This window comes from Myotis daubentonii, chromosome 14 (assembly GCF_963259705.1).
Source record: "Myotis daubentonii chromosome 14, mMyoDau2.1, whole genome shotgun sequence".
NCBI classification, from domain to species: Eukaryota; Metazoa; Chordata; class Mammalia; order Chiroptera; family Vespertilionidae; genus Myotis; species Myotis daubentonii.
In genome coordinates, this window is record NC_081853.1 from 25,907,978 (window position 1) to 25,922,159 (window position 14,182).

The following is a 14,182-nucleotide window of genomic DNA, read 5'->3' on the forward strand; positions in this document are numbered from 1 at the left end:
ATCAGGCAGGCAGGCAGGCGAGTGGTTAGGAGCCAGCAGTCCCAGATTGTGAGAGTGATGTCCAACTGCCACAGGGATCGGGCCTAAACTGGCAGTCAGACATCCCTGAAGGGGTCCCCGATTGGAGAGGGTGCAGGCTGGGCTGAGAGAACTCCACCCACGTGCACGAACTTCATGCACTGGGCCACTAGTGTACACATACATATACATACACCTATATACATACATATACACACACACATACAAACACACACATCCTATCTAATAAAAGACAAAAAGGGTAATTAACCGTAACTCTGCTACGCTTCCTATGGGCTAATCAGGGCGATATGCAAATTAACTGCCAACAAAGATGGCGGCCGGCAGCCACGCAGCTGAAGCAAGCAGGAGCCTTGCTTGCTCCAGTGATGGAGGAAGCCAAGGTTCCCCGCCTGCCGCGGCCTGGCTCTGAGCTCCAGAAGCAACAAAGTTTCAATTATACAAGCTAAACAAACCCCAGATACCTGCTTTCAGCCAGTCGCAGCCTCAGAGCTGGGAGCGCCAGTGACGGCAACAATGTTTCAGTTATAGAAGGTAAATAAATCCCAAAATTAAAAAAAAAAAAAAAGAAAAAAAGGAGAGGTTGGGAGCTTCAGTCACCCGCCAGCCTGAAAACGGCCCTCAGCCCCTCACCCAGACTGGCCAGGCACCCCAGTGGGGACCCCCACCCTAAAGGGGTGTGGCCAGCTGCAAACAGCCATCAGCCCCTCACCCAGGCTGGCCAGGCACCCAAGCAGGACCCCCACCCTGATCTGGGACACCCTTCAAGGCAAATCAGCTGGCCCCCACCCGTGCACCAGGCCTCTATCCTATATAGTAAAAGGGTAATATGCAAACTGACCCTAACAGCAGAAAGACTGGGAATGACTGGTCACTATGACACACACTGACCACCAGGAGGCAGACTCTCAATGCAGGAGCTGCCCTCTGGTGGTCAGTGTGCTCTCACATGGGGTAGCTCTGCTCAGCCACAAGCCAGGCTGATGGCTGCCAGTATAGCGGTGGTGGTGGGAGCCTCTCCTGCCTCCTCAGCAGCGCTAAGGATGTCCGACTGCAGCTTAGGTGTGCTCCCCGCTGGCAAGTGGACATCCCCCAAGGGCTGCCGGGCTGCCAGAGGGATGTCTGATTGCCATCTTAGGCCCAATCCCCCAGAGAGCAAGCCTAAGCCAGCAAGTGGTCATCCCCTGAGGGGTCCCAGACTGCGAGAGGGCACAGGCCGGGCTGAGGAACCCCCCCGCCCCCTGGGGCACAAATTTTTGTGCACCAGGCCTCTAGTCCTATCTAATAAAAGAGAAAAATGGTAATTGGCATACGACGATACCCTTTTCATTGGCTAATCAGCGCTATATGCAAATTAACTGCCAACTAAGATTGGCAGTTAACTACCAACTAAGATTGGCAGTTAACTGCCAACAAGATGGCGGTTAATTTGCATATGTAGGCACAATGCAGGGAGGCGAAAGGGAAAGCAGGAAGAAGCCCCCTGCCACTGACAGTGATCGGAAACCCAGGGGGGAGCTAAGAGCTGGGGGGCAGGGCAAAGGTGGCCCTGGGGCCGACTTTGCCCTGCCCCCCAGCCATGATCAGAGAATCAGGTGCCTTTTCCGCCCTGGCCAGTGATAGCAGGAAGCAGGGGTGGAGCCAGCGATGGGAGCTGGGCACGGTCGAAGCTGGCAGTCCCAGGAGCTAGGGGTCCCTTGCCTGGGCCTAAAGCGAAGCCCACGATCGCGGGGCCGCTGCAGCTGCGGGTCCCCGCTGCCCGGGCTGGACACCTCAGTCAGAGGCGTCCTGCAGAAGCAGGGGCGGAGCCCGCGTGATCGCGGCGCCCCCCGCTGCCACTGCGGGTCCCCGCTGCCAGGCCCGACACCTCAGCCAGAGGCTTTCTGCAGGGGCAGGGGCGGAGCCTGCAACCGCGGGGAGCTGGGTGTCCCCTGCCCAGGCCTGACACCTCTGCCAGAGGCCTCAGGCCTGGTCAAGGGGCCGATCCGGTGATTGGTGATCGGAGGGTGATGAGGGTCAACTCCTCTGGCCGAGGCATCAGGCCTGGGTGGGGGGCGGAGCCGGGGATTGGGGGGATATGATGGTCCCCTTGCCCAGGCCTGAAGCCTGGGTCAGAGGCGTCAGGCTTGGGCAGGGGGTGGAGCAAGCGATCAGAGGGAGATGGGGGTCCCCTGCCCAGTCATGATTCCTGGGCCAGAGGCCTCAGGCCTGGGCGGGGGCCAGAGCCAGTGATCAGGGGGAGATGGGGGTCCCCTGTCCAAGCCTGACACCTCTGGCGGAGGCGTCAGGCCTGGGCAAGGGGCCGATCAGGCGATCGGAGGGTGATGGGGGTCTACGCCTCTGGCCGAGGCATCAGGCCTGGGCTGGGGGCAGAACCAGTGATGGGGGAAATGAGGGTCCCCTGCCCAGGCCTGACGCCTCTGTCAGAGGCATCAGGCCTGGGCAAGGGGCCGATCCTGCGATTGGAGGGTGATGGGGGTCAACGCCTGAGGGCTCCCAGTATGTGAGAGGGGGCAGGCTGGGCTGAGGGACACTCCCCCCCCACACACACACACCCAGTGCACAAATTTTTGTGCACCAGGCCTCTAGTATATATATAAAAGGCTAAGTGACCGGCTGACCGGCCAACCGGCATGACATGCACTGACCACCGGGGGCAGACACTCAATGTAGGAGCTGCTGAGCGACAGCAACTTTGCAGAGTGCCCTCTCCCACTCTGGGACCCCTCGGGGGATGTTGGAGACCTGGTTTCAGCCCGATCCCCGCAGGCCAGGCCAAGGGACCCCACCTGCCAGAGTGACCCCGCTCACTCCACAGACGCCCTTCAAGCCAAAGAGCCACCCCAAGTGCAGCCAGCCAGGGAGGAACTGCAGGACGTTGGCTCCAGGGCATGTCCAGCCCATCTTGCCCAGTCCCGTCCCACTCCACCTTTTAATTTCCTTTCAATGTGCATGAATCCAGGCCACTAGTATTTAATAATATCATACTACACTTAAAATGGCTACTTAAGAAAAAAATTCTGAGATGTTCTAAATTAAAATTACTCTGGCTAGACAGTGAGACAAAGAAACAAAACAGTTAAATTGCTTTTTAAAATGTAATAACTGACTAGAAACAGAGGATATATGCAGAGTTTAAGACCTGAATCTCTGTCCATTTCTGAGAACATTAGGAAAATGTATTTTATTTTCATTTCTATTCTTAAAAAAATACTTCATTTTTTATTCATTTATTTTTTAAAATATATTTTTATTGATTTCAGAAGAAGGGAGAGGGAGATAGAAACATCAATGATGAAAGAGAATCATTGATCGACTACCCAGGGGCATGTGCCCTGACCGGGACTCAAACTGTGACCTCCTGGTTCATAGGTCAATGTTCAACCACTGAGCTACACCGGCCTGGCCAGCTGAAAGTCTTTGGGCAGATGCTCTAACCACTGAGTCAAAACGGCTAAAGCAATATCTCTCTTTTTTAAAAATATACTTTTATTGATTTCAGTGAGGAAGGGAGAGGGAGAGAGATAAGAAACATCAATGATGAGAGAGAATCATCCATTGGCTGCCTCTTGCATGCCCCACACTGGGGATCAAGACTGCAACTCGGGCATGTGTCCTGACCGGGAATTGAACTGTGATCTCCTGGTTCATAGGTTGACGCTCAACCACTGAGCTACGCTGGGCGTGTGGCAAGATCTCATTTTAATTATCAATTGCATTCCTTTAATGATGGGTAAACTTCTTCAAATGTTTCTTTTTTATGAGGCTTACACTTATTATCACATTAAAAATGGCCGTCTACTCCCATAACTTCCAATCTCCTTTACCTATCCTTGTTATTTTCATTAGGCTTATATTTGTCATCATCTTCCCCAACTAGAATTTTAGCTGCATGAGGACAGAGAATATATCTGTATTGTTAACTGATCTATCGCAAACACATCTCAAACTCTAAACGCTGATACACAGCAGACTCAATAATTGTTCAATGAATGAACAAATGATTGGTTTACACTCCCCTCTGTTCCAGATAGAATATAATGGAGCTGGCATTTAATAATTTCTGGTATAGAACCAAGATGGCGGCATAGGTTAACGCCAGAGATTGCTGCCTTGAACAACCACTTAAAAAAAAACAACTAAAGACGGAACGGACATCATCCAGAACCACAGGAAGGCTGGCTGAGTGGAAATTCTACAACTAGGAGGAAAGAGAATATCATACCCAGACTCAGAGGAGGCGCAGTGCTGAAGTGAAATACTCAGGTGCGGAGTGCGCGCGAGCGGGCTGGCAGCGGAGGGCGCGGTTGTTGTTTTCAATCGGGAGGGAGTTTCAGATTCTGAGCTCCAGATCCGGGCGAGTCTTTAGGGACCCAGGCTCAAACGGGAGAAGCGGGACTGCCTGGCTTCGGTCGGAACTCGAAGGCAGCTTTCTCTCCGAGGTTTGCAGGGGTTGCTGGGACTCTGTGAGGCAGAGCCCCTAGGGACGGAACTGAGAGCAGCCATAACTGCTCTCTCCTGCCCGCCCTGTAGATCCCCGGGGACCCGCCCCGCCCAAGCCCTGCGCAGAGCCATTTGCCGGATAGCCTCAGGCAAACGCTAGATTAGCACCACCCTAGAGATCCAGCACAGAAGCTCTCCCACTGCAGACACAGCGGACTCTCATAGGCAGTTAGCCTGGAGGTCAAATCACCCCCGGTATTGCCGACATCAATCAAGGCTTAACTACAACAAGAGTGCGCACAAAGACCACTAGGGGGTGTACCAAGAAAGCATAAAAAATGTGGAGACAAAGAAACAGGACAAAACTGTCAATGGAGGATATTGAGTTCAGAACCACACTTTTAAGGTCTCTTAAGAACTGTCTAGAAGCCGCCGATAAATGTAGTGAGATCCTCAAAAAAACTAATGAGACCCTCGATGTTATGATAAAGAACCAACTAGAAATTAAGCATACACGGACTGAAATAATGAATACTATACAGACTCCCAACAGCAGACCAGAGGAGCGCAAGAATCAAGGCAAAGATTTGAAATACGAAGAAGCAAAAAACACCCAACCGGAAAAGCAAAATGAAAAAAGAATCCGAAAATACAAAGATAGTGTAAGGAGCCTCTGGGACAGCTTCAAGCGTACCAACATCAGAATTATAGGGGTGCCAGAAGATGAGAGAGAGCAAGATATTGAAAACCTATTTGAAGAAATAATGACAGAAAACTTCCCCCACCTGGTGAAAGAAATAGACTTACAGGTCCAGGAAGTGCAGAGAACCCCAAACAAAAGGAATCCAAAGAGGACCACACCAAGACACATCATAATTAAAATGCCAAGAGCAAAAGACAAAGAGAGAATCTTAAAAGCAGCAAGAGAAAGAAACCCAGTTACCTACAAGGGAATACCCATACGACTGTCAGCTGATTTCTCAACAGAAACTTTGCAGGCCAGAAGGGAGTGGCAAGAAATATTCAAAGTGATGAATGCCAAGAACCTACAACCAAGATTACTTTATTCAGCAAAGCTATCATTCAGAACTGAAGGTCAGATAAAGAGCTTCACAGATAAGGAAAAGCTAAAGGAGTTCATCACCACCAAACCAGTATTATATGAAATGCTGAAAGGTATCCTTTAAGAAGAGGAAGAAGAAGAAAAAGGTAAAGATACAAATTATGAACAACAAACATGCATCTATCTACAAGTGAATCTAAGAATCAAGTGAATAATCTGGTGATCATAATAGAATCAGGGACATAGAAAGGGAATGGACTGACGATTCTTGGGGGGGGGAAGGGGTGTGGGAGATGCGGGAAGAGTCTGGACAAAAATCGTGCACCTATGGATGAGGACAGTGGGTGGGGAGTGAGGGCGGAGGGTGGGGCGGGAACTGGGAGGAGGGGAGCTATGAGGGGGAAAAAGAGGAACAAATGTAATAATCTGAACAATAAAGATTTAATTAAAAAAAATTAATTTCTGGTATAAATTAAAATAACTTATGGCAAATGTTTTAAGCTTGAAGTTGGAGTTCTTGACCTTTTCCCTCCAACCCTTATACAGTCATATGAGTTTATTAATTTTAAAGAGGAAATAAAGGCATTTTGAGCAATGAGAATAGGGAAACACTACAACTTGAAATAGTCTCTTGATGTAGTGTTGTATAATTCTCATCAAATCACTATCCTAGCTATTACTTTTGAATAGAATTCAATTAAAAAGGAACCCTGTGAAATAAGATGGGCAGACCTTTGCATTGTTTCTATGGGATTTGACCTTTATGTGGCACTCTGAACCCTATAGAATGATGAGATTTAGGACAGCAGCAGTTTGAAGGTTTAGATGTGAGGGGAGCTTTATTTTATCTTTCAAAAGTTTACTATTTAATATAGTGATAACCCAATGTAAATAACACTTATTCAATAGGCATCGCATCTATATATGACAAGTGACCTCACATGCATGTTCTAAATTCCCATTGTAAATTCTGGGCATTAGTATAAAAAACGAGACAATGTCAACATTGCCAAGAAATTGTCTGGACTATTTGCATCACATACATGATTTTAACATATGTATATTATTGCAGGGTTATTAAGAAAGGGAATTACTAATCTTTAGAACTGGTCAATATGCTGGGATAGTATAATCTAATGTGTTTAAAATATAGGTATGTAATACTATGCAGATGTGAAAAAGGATCTCTTACCCTTTGAGACAGCATGGAGGGACCTGGAGAGTATTATGCTAAGCCAAATAAGCCTGTCAGAGAAAGACAAGTATCACATGATCTCACTTATATGTGGAATCCAATGAACAAAATAAAGTGATGAACAAAATAGATCCAGAGACACAGAAGCATGGAACAGACTGATGAATCTTACAGGGAAGGTGCAGGCGGGGGTAAGGGGTGGGAGAAAGATTAGTCAAAGAACATATATGCATATATGCATAACCCACAGATACTAACAGTAGTGTAGTAAAGGCTGGGGGGGGGGCAAGGGGTGGAGGGGGTGAATGAGTGGGGGGAAAGGGGGACATCTGTGATACTTTCAACAATAAAGATAATTTTTTTTAAAAAAAGGACACAAATAAAAGTAGATAATTAGCAATTAAAAATATAGATATGTTCAACATTTATAGAATGGGTTCTATAGTGTCCCACTTTTCTAAAAGTCTTTTTCTAGAATCAGATACATTTTCCCTTCTTGAGTGTTTCTTGAAAATGTTCATTCTGAAGTTTAGTATGAACTCTTCACAAAGTATGTTGCAATTTCATACAAAGAGTTCATACTTGAACTCTAATCTTTAGCAGTTTGATATACCAGATAGTTTTATTAAGAATTCCAGATGCTGGAGCAAGTACCTCATATCTGAACATTTTATTTTTTCATTTCTGAACATTTTAAATATTGTTTCAATAAGAGTATTTTAGTTCATCAGAGCTGATAATAGTTTGAGCAAGAGAGAGACATGGGTAGGGAAGCAAGGAAACAGTTTAATCTACAATCATTTATCAGGTACTATGACTGATCAATTTATGTATTTATTATTTAAATATATTTCTATTGCTGTTAGCAAGGAAAGGAGAGGGAGAGATAAATAGAAACATCAATGATGAGAGAGAATCATTGATTGGCTGCCTCCTGCATGCATGTGCCCTGGAATTGAACCGTGACCTCTCAGTTCATATGCTGATGTTCAACTGCTGAGCTACACTGGCTGGGCCTAAGTTTTTTTGTTTGTTTTTTAACAAACTTTCTCTTCTCATGGATTAATGGAATCAATGGAGAAAATAAAATCAATTAAGCATGTTTTAAAAATGTTTTACATTTTCCTCCTCCCTTTGGACTGTCAATAATGGAGAAAAAGGAGTTAACTTCTGTTTTACAGTCAGTCTCTACCCCCTATCCTTTCAGGGCTCTCCTAAGAATTCTTTCCTTCTGACCACCCCATTCAACCTTGGACTATCTCCCATATAATAAAAGACTAATATGCAAATCAACCGAACGGCAGAATGACTGGTCGCTATGAATGTGCACTGACCACCAGGAGCAGATGCTCAATGCAGGAGCTTCCCCCTGGTGGTAAGTGCACTCACACAGGGGGGGCGCCACTCAGCCAGAAGCTGGGCTCACACTGGTGAGCGCAGTGGCAGCTCCCACCTCCCCAGCAGCACTAAGGATGTGCCTAAGCCATCAGTCGGACATCCCCCAAGGGCTCCCGGACTGCAAGAAGGCACAGGCCGGGCTGAAGGACCCCACTCCCCCGCTGAGTGCATGAATTTCGTGTACTGGGCCTCTAGTTCTTAACAAAACACAGATAAGTAAACTGACCTTTTATTATCTCAGAATAAGCAAAGATGTGCCAGAATTTTAAAACCCAAGATTACAGAAACAACAGGAAAAAAAAGTACAGATAAGGGACACAAATCTGTTAACAAAGTTAGCATTTAAACGATCAACCATAAGGGATGAGAGTAATTTAACATCAAACTTCAGAGTGAAAAATCTGTTTGGATCTTAAATCCAATGTCTCAACAGCAAACAATACTAGTGTACATTAACTTCAGTAACAGAAACTACAAAGAATCTACTTCGCTTTAGCATTAGTCTCTTAGAAACACCTATGTATCATTTAAAAAATCAACTCAAAAAAGCTTGGTAAAAATCAAGCTTTAGGCTGCTTTCCACTCAAAGATATGGGTGAAATGTGAAAATGGCGCTGTGTTGCATAAAGCTGGATCATCCTCCTATCCAGTTGTATTTCAGGGACCTGTTCTGCTAACCTAGAGACATGAACTTAGCACTGAGATATGTAGATACTGCTTTACAAATCAGAAATTTGCCAAGTCTTAGGTAAAAAATACACTGAAAACAAGTAGCTTGGTGACAATAACCTTTTTTAATGCGAGTAATATTTCAAATGGCTCTAATCCATATACTTATTTGTTATGCATACCTGGCACCTTCAAATTTAACCCAAGCTCTCCCAAGCTGCAAAAAGCAAACCAAACTCTTTTGTTCACTGAAGAAAACACTTATTTTCTGATAACTATTTAGCCTGAGGATAACATTGACTCTGCACTGAAGCAGCCCATCATACAAGAGTCGGGATACTCCAGTATGATCTGAGCATTCCCACACAACTAAAGATCACTCTGTCCTTTCTGCCCAAATAGCTATGGGTAAAATGAACTACTAGGAAACACGTAACATGCTTCTCGATTATTGCAACTTCACACAAGTCAGTCCAAAAATAGCAAAATGCCGTGGCTGAAATCAACTGCTGAAAAATGCTAAGTTCCAGCAGCTCAAAGCATTTCCTGTGTCTGTATATTCAACCAGCCCCCACTTAAAGCTATAGAATTGTAGAATTAAGGATAGATTTTTAAAAAAGAGACAGATACACACACATATACAACATACGGTTTCCGAGGAGAGTGAGGGTTCCATGCTTGTGAAGGAGGAAGAGGTGGAATATGCCAAATAACCCTCAGGTTTCTCCCAGATTTGAACATGCTGTACCGTGGCATGAGGTCAGCAGAGACTGACTCCAGCCCTGTGAGGCTGAATTCTACCCTGACAAAGCAGGATCACTGTAATATGAAGCAGGAGGATCCAGGGCATGTTGGCCGCTGTACAGAGTGGCTGTTCTAGAAAGTAATGGCAATTCCAAAACAAGAGATCTCTGCTGTCACATGAGATAATCTTCAGCCCAGTTAAGCAATAAGCACCAAAAATACTTTGAATCCCAAACATAGGCAGCACAAAATATTAAAAGTTAGGAAAGAACTTTTCTCCCTGAACATATTTTGTGTCTGGAGGAAAAAAAAAGTTGAAGAACTATTCGTTAATTCGATTTGTATCATATGTAATATACTGATTCTAATCTGAGACAAGACACAGTCTTCCGGACGTTGTGACCTAGCTAAAGAATCCCTTCTCTGTGTTTTTACAATGGAGTAGGGAGAATGTTCTGAAAAAATATTTTTGGTAACAGATATATGCCAGAAATGAAGATATGGCAAATAATCTCATTTCTCACATGTACCCAAAAGGCAAAGGTTGTTACAAACCTAATGCACATTATTGTTTCTTTTTAGGTCACCAAGAAAGTATACAAGTATACTATTTGAAATTCTTCCTTGAATAAGGGAAAAAATAAAAATATCTTAAAAAGGAAAAGGAGCCAGAACATGAAATTTCTGTCAAGAGAAAACATGCAATGTAGATAATCCTTGACATTTGTGGTTTCCCTTACATTATGGAAGTTCAACTTCAGACCAAAAATGACCCAATCTTTTTAAATTTTATTTATTTTTGTTGTTATTACCCACTGGATACTATTTTTTCCATTGATATTTAGAAAGAGTGGAAGGGAGGGAAGGAGAAAGGGAGAAAAAGAGAGGGAGGGAGAGAGGTAGGGAGGGAAAGAAACATTGATGTGAGAGAGAGAGATACCTGTGATGGAAGCTGCAACCCTTTGGTGTATGGTGCATGGGCCGAGGCTCTAACCACTTAAGCCACACCAGCCAGGGCCCCAATCTTTTAACACATAAAACTTAGCCAGGTAACAGCAGTAAACACAGGACATGGAAATGAACAAAAACTGCATGACAGCACAAACAGGAAGGTAAATTTGTAAGAAGTTCTTTAACAGTTCAGTATTAGCACAGATTGAATGAAGTTAAACTTTTAAATGAACAGAAAATTTATCCTGTCATACAAATGCTTTAAAAAAAAAAATCTGTCAAAGCTCTCTGTTACTTACATGAAAAATCCAAACAGCTATGTCACACAAAGAAAGCGATAATTAGGTCTCTGCCCACTGTTCCCATTCCATCTCCCCTGTCTTCCAATTGTACTACTCATTATTGCCATTTTACATGCAGAGAAATAGAATAGAGAGGTAAGTAACTTAGCCAGTTATATGGCTACATGGCAGGGCTGGGATTTAAAGCCACAGCGTACAATTCCGACTCTACACATGATAAGAGCTCAATCTTTAAAGAATCAGTGGAGACAGAACAGGAGCACCATAATGATGTTCAGAAAAACGAAGAAAAGTAGATGACACTGCATTGGAGAATAGATTCAAAGTTAGAGGTAGAACTTGAACTGAGCTGTTTATTCAAATATTTAAGGCACTATTCTGGGCTCTAGAGCAACATCAGAGAACAGATTATGCCTACATCATACATGGGGAAGACAGCCAATAAACAAATACAATAGATATGTAATATATTCATTAGTGATAAGTGCTATGAAGAAAAATAAAGCAGAATAAAAGAGACAGAGGATGATGGGACCTCTCTGATAAAATAACACCTGAGCAGAGATCTGAATATAACCATATGGATATCTGGGAAAGGGAGTTCCAGGGAGAGATATCAAGTTTAAGGGCCCTGAGATAGGAATGGGTTTGGTGTGCACAAGATATGCCAAGGAGGTTGAATGAACAAGGGAGGAGAAGACAAAAAAGAAGGACAGAGAGGCTTGTTTGTGGGAAGCAGGTCAAACTTATATAGGACATTGCAGGTACCATAAGAAAGTCACTGGCAGTCTTGAGCAGAGTAGGAATAGGCTCTGATTTAGATTTTAACAGGATCACTCTGAGTAAAGAACAGACAATCCTGGAGTGAATAAGGGACAGGGTAGGTGTATGAAGAGAACTCTGGAGGCTATTACAGTAGTCCATGCAAGATAGTGGACAACAAGTGTCTAATACATGTTATCTGACATATATTGAGGAAGCAAAAAAAGGGTCAGTTAATACATCATATAAGTGAGGTGGGGAGAAATAAGAAAGAAGCAAATAAGGGAAATAAAAGAAAGGCTTTTCATTTACAAGATACACTAGCTTTAATTTTATGAATATTAATTCGCTGCTAGATTTAAAAAGGAGATATACATCCTATATAATAAAAGGCTAATATGCAAAAATTGACCAAACAGTGGAACGACTGGTTGCTATGACACGCACTGACCACCAGGGGGCAGATGCTCAACACAGGAGCTGCCCCCTGGTAGTCAGTGAGCTCCCATAGGGGAAAAACTGCTCAGACATAAGCTGGGCTCACAGCTGTGAGCGCAGTGGCAGTGGCGGGAGCCTCTCCCACCTCCATGGCAGTCGGACATCCCCCGAGGGCTTCTGGACTGCGAGAGGGCACAGGCCAGGCTGAGGGACCCTTCTGAGTGCATGAATTTCATGCACTGGGTCTCTAGTAATACGATAATTTGCCAACTTCCAAATTTCTGATAAAGGTTTTTGGGACTTATATTTGCCTCCAGACACCTAATAGGTAATCTTACAATTCCTAATACAATTTTCCCATTCTTTAAGATTCTTACTTAGCCCAGCCGGTGTGGATTAGTTGTTGAGTATCGACCTATGAACCAGAAGGTCACGATTTGATTCCCAGTCATGGCATATGCCCAGGTTGTGGGCTTGATCCCTAGTGTGGGGCATGCAGGAGGCAGCTGATCAATGATTCTCACTCATCATTGATGTTTCTATCTCTCTCTCCCTCTCCCTTTTTCTCTGAAATCAATAAAAAAATATTTTTTAAAAGAGAATTTAAAGACTAGAGGACCAATGCACAAAATTCGTGCATGGGTAGGGTCCCTAAGCCTGGCTGGCGATCAGGGCCCATTGGGGCCTTCCGGCTGCAGGCCGGGGCCTTCCTTTATTCCGCACCAACCCCTGGTGGTCAGTGCACATCATAGTGAGTGATCGAACTCCCGGTCTCCCAGTTGAACTCCCGAGGGGACACTTTGCATATTAGCCATATATATACATATATACTAGAGGCCCGGTGCACAAAAATTTGTGCACTCGGGGGGGAGGGGGAGTCCCTCAGCCCGGCCTGTGCCCTCTCGCAATCTGGGACCCCTCGGGAGATAACGACCTGCTGGCTTAGGCCTGATCCTGGGTGGCAGAGGGCAGGCCCAATCCCTAGGTGCAGCCCCTGGTCGGGCTCAGAGCAGGGTTGATTGGGGAGTTGGGGCACCGCCCCCTGTCATGCACAGAGCAGGGTGGATCAGGAGGTTGCGATGCCACCCTCAGTCACGCTCAGGGTAGGGCCAATTGAGGGGTTGGGTCACCGCCCCCTGTCACACTCAAGGCAGGGTCGATGGGGAGGTTGCAGCGCCACCCCTGTCACGCACAGAGCAGGGCCCATCGGGGGGGTTGGGGCTCCATACCCTGTCACACACAGAGCAGGGCCGATCAGGGGGTTGGGGCGCTGCCCCCTGTCACACACAGAGCCGCAGGGCGATCATGGGGTTGGGGAGCTCCCCCTATCAGGCACAGAGCAGGGCTGATCAGGGGGTTGGGGCGCCTTCCCCTGTCACGAACAGAGCAGGGTGGATAGGGAGGTTGTGGCCCCATCCCCTGTCACACACAGAGCCGCAGGGCAACCAGGGGGTTTGGGCACTGCCCCCTGTCACACTGATCCCGGTGCCGGGAGGCCTCTGGGCTCCGCTGATCCCGGTGCTGGGAGGCATATTAGCCTTTTACTATATAGGATAGAGGCCTAGTGCACGGGTTGGGGCTGGCTGGTTTGCCCTGAAGGGTGTCCTGGATCAGGGTGGGGGTCCCCACTGGAGTGCCTGGCCAGCCTGGGTGAGGCGATGATGGCTGTTTGCAGCTGGTCACACACCCTTCAAGTGGGGGTCCCCACTGGGGTGCCTGGCCAGTCTGGGTGAGGGGCTGAGGGCTGTTTTCAGGCTGGCGAGTGACTGAAGCTCCCAACCGCTCCTTCTTTTCTTTTTTTCTTTATTTATTCTGGGCCAGCTTTAGCTTAGGCCTCCGCTGCTGAAAGCAGGTTTCTGGCCTTTGTTTACAATGTTGCGATCTTGCTGGCTGAAGCCCGGTGGACTAAAGCAGGTTTCTGGGGTTTTGTTTAGCTTCTATATTTGTTACATAGTTGCTTAGAGTTGCAGCTCAGAGGCCTGCAGTGGCAGGCGGGGAACGTTGGTTTCCTCCGTCACTGAAGCAAGCAAGCCTCATGTTAGTTTCAAGCTGCCTGGCTGCCAGCCGCCATCTTGGCTGGCAGTTAATTTGCATATTGCCCCAATTAGCCAATGGGAAGGGTAGTGGTCGTACGCTAATTACCATGTTTCTCTTTTATTAGATAGGACTAGAGGCCCG

At 46.1% G+C, this 14,182-nt stretch overlaps 1 protein-coding gene across 7 annotated transcripts in view; it reads right to left on the reverse strand.

Moving 5' to 3' along the window:
• TMCC1 (transmembrane and coiled-coil domain family 1) overlaps positions 1–14,182 on the reverse strand; it is a 112,693-nt gene that overhangs the window by 55,000 nt on the left and 43,511 nt on the right. The window contains exon 1 of one of the 7 annotated variants that reach the window (XM_059663671.1): positions 9,457–9,597. The exons of the other annotated variants lie outside the window; for them this stretch is intronic. Coding sequence (XP_059519654.1) covers positions 9,457–9,483 — 27 coding nt within the window. The 5' untranslated portion in view covers positions 9,484–9,597. Of the gene's footprint in view, positions 1–9,456; positions 9,598–14,182 lie in introns of those variants that run through there. 7 annotated transcript variants of the gene reach the window in all.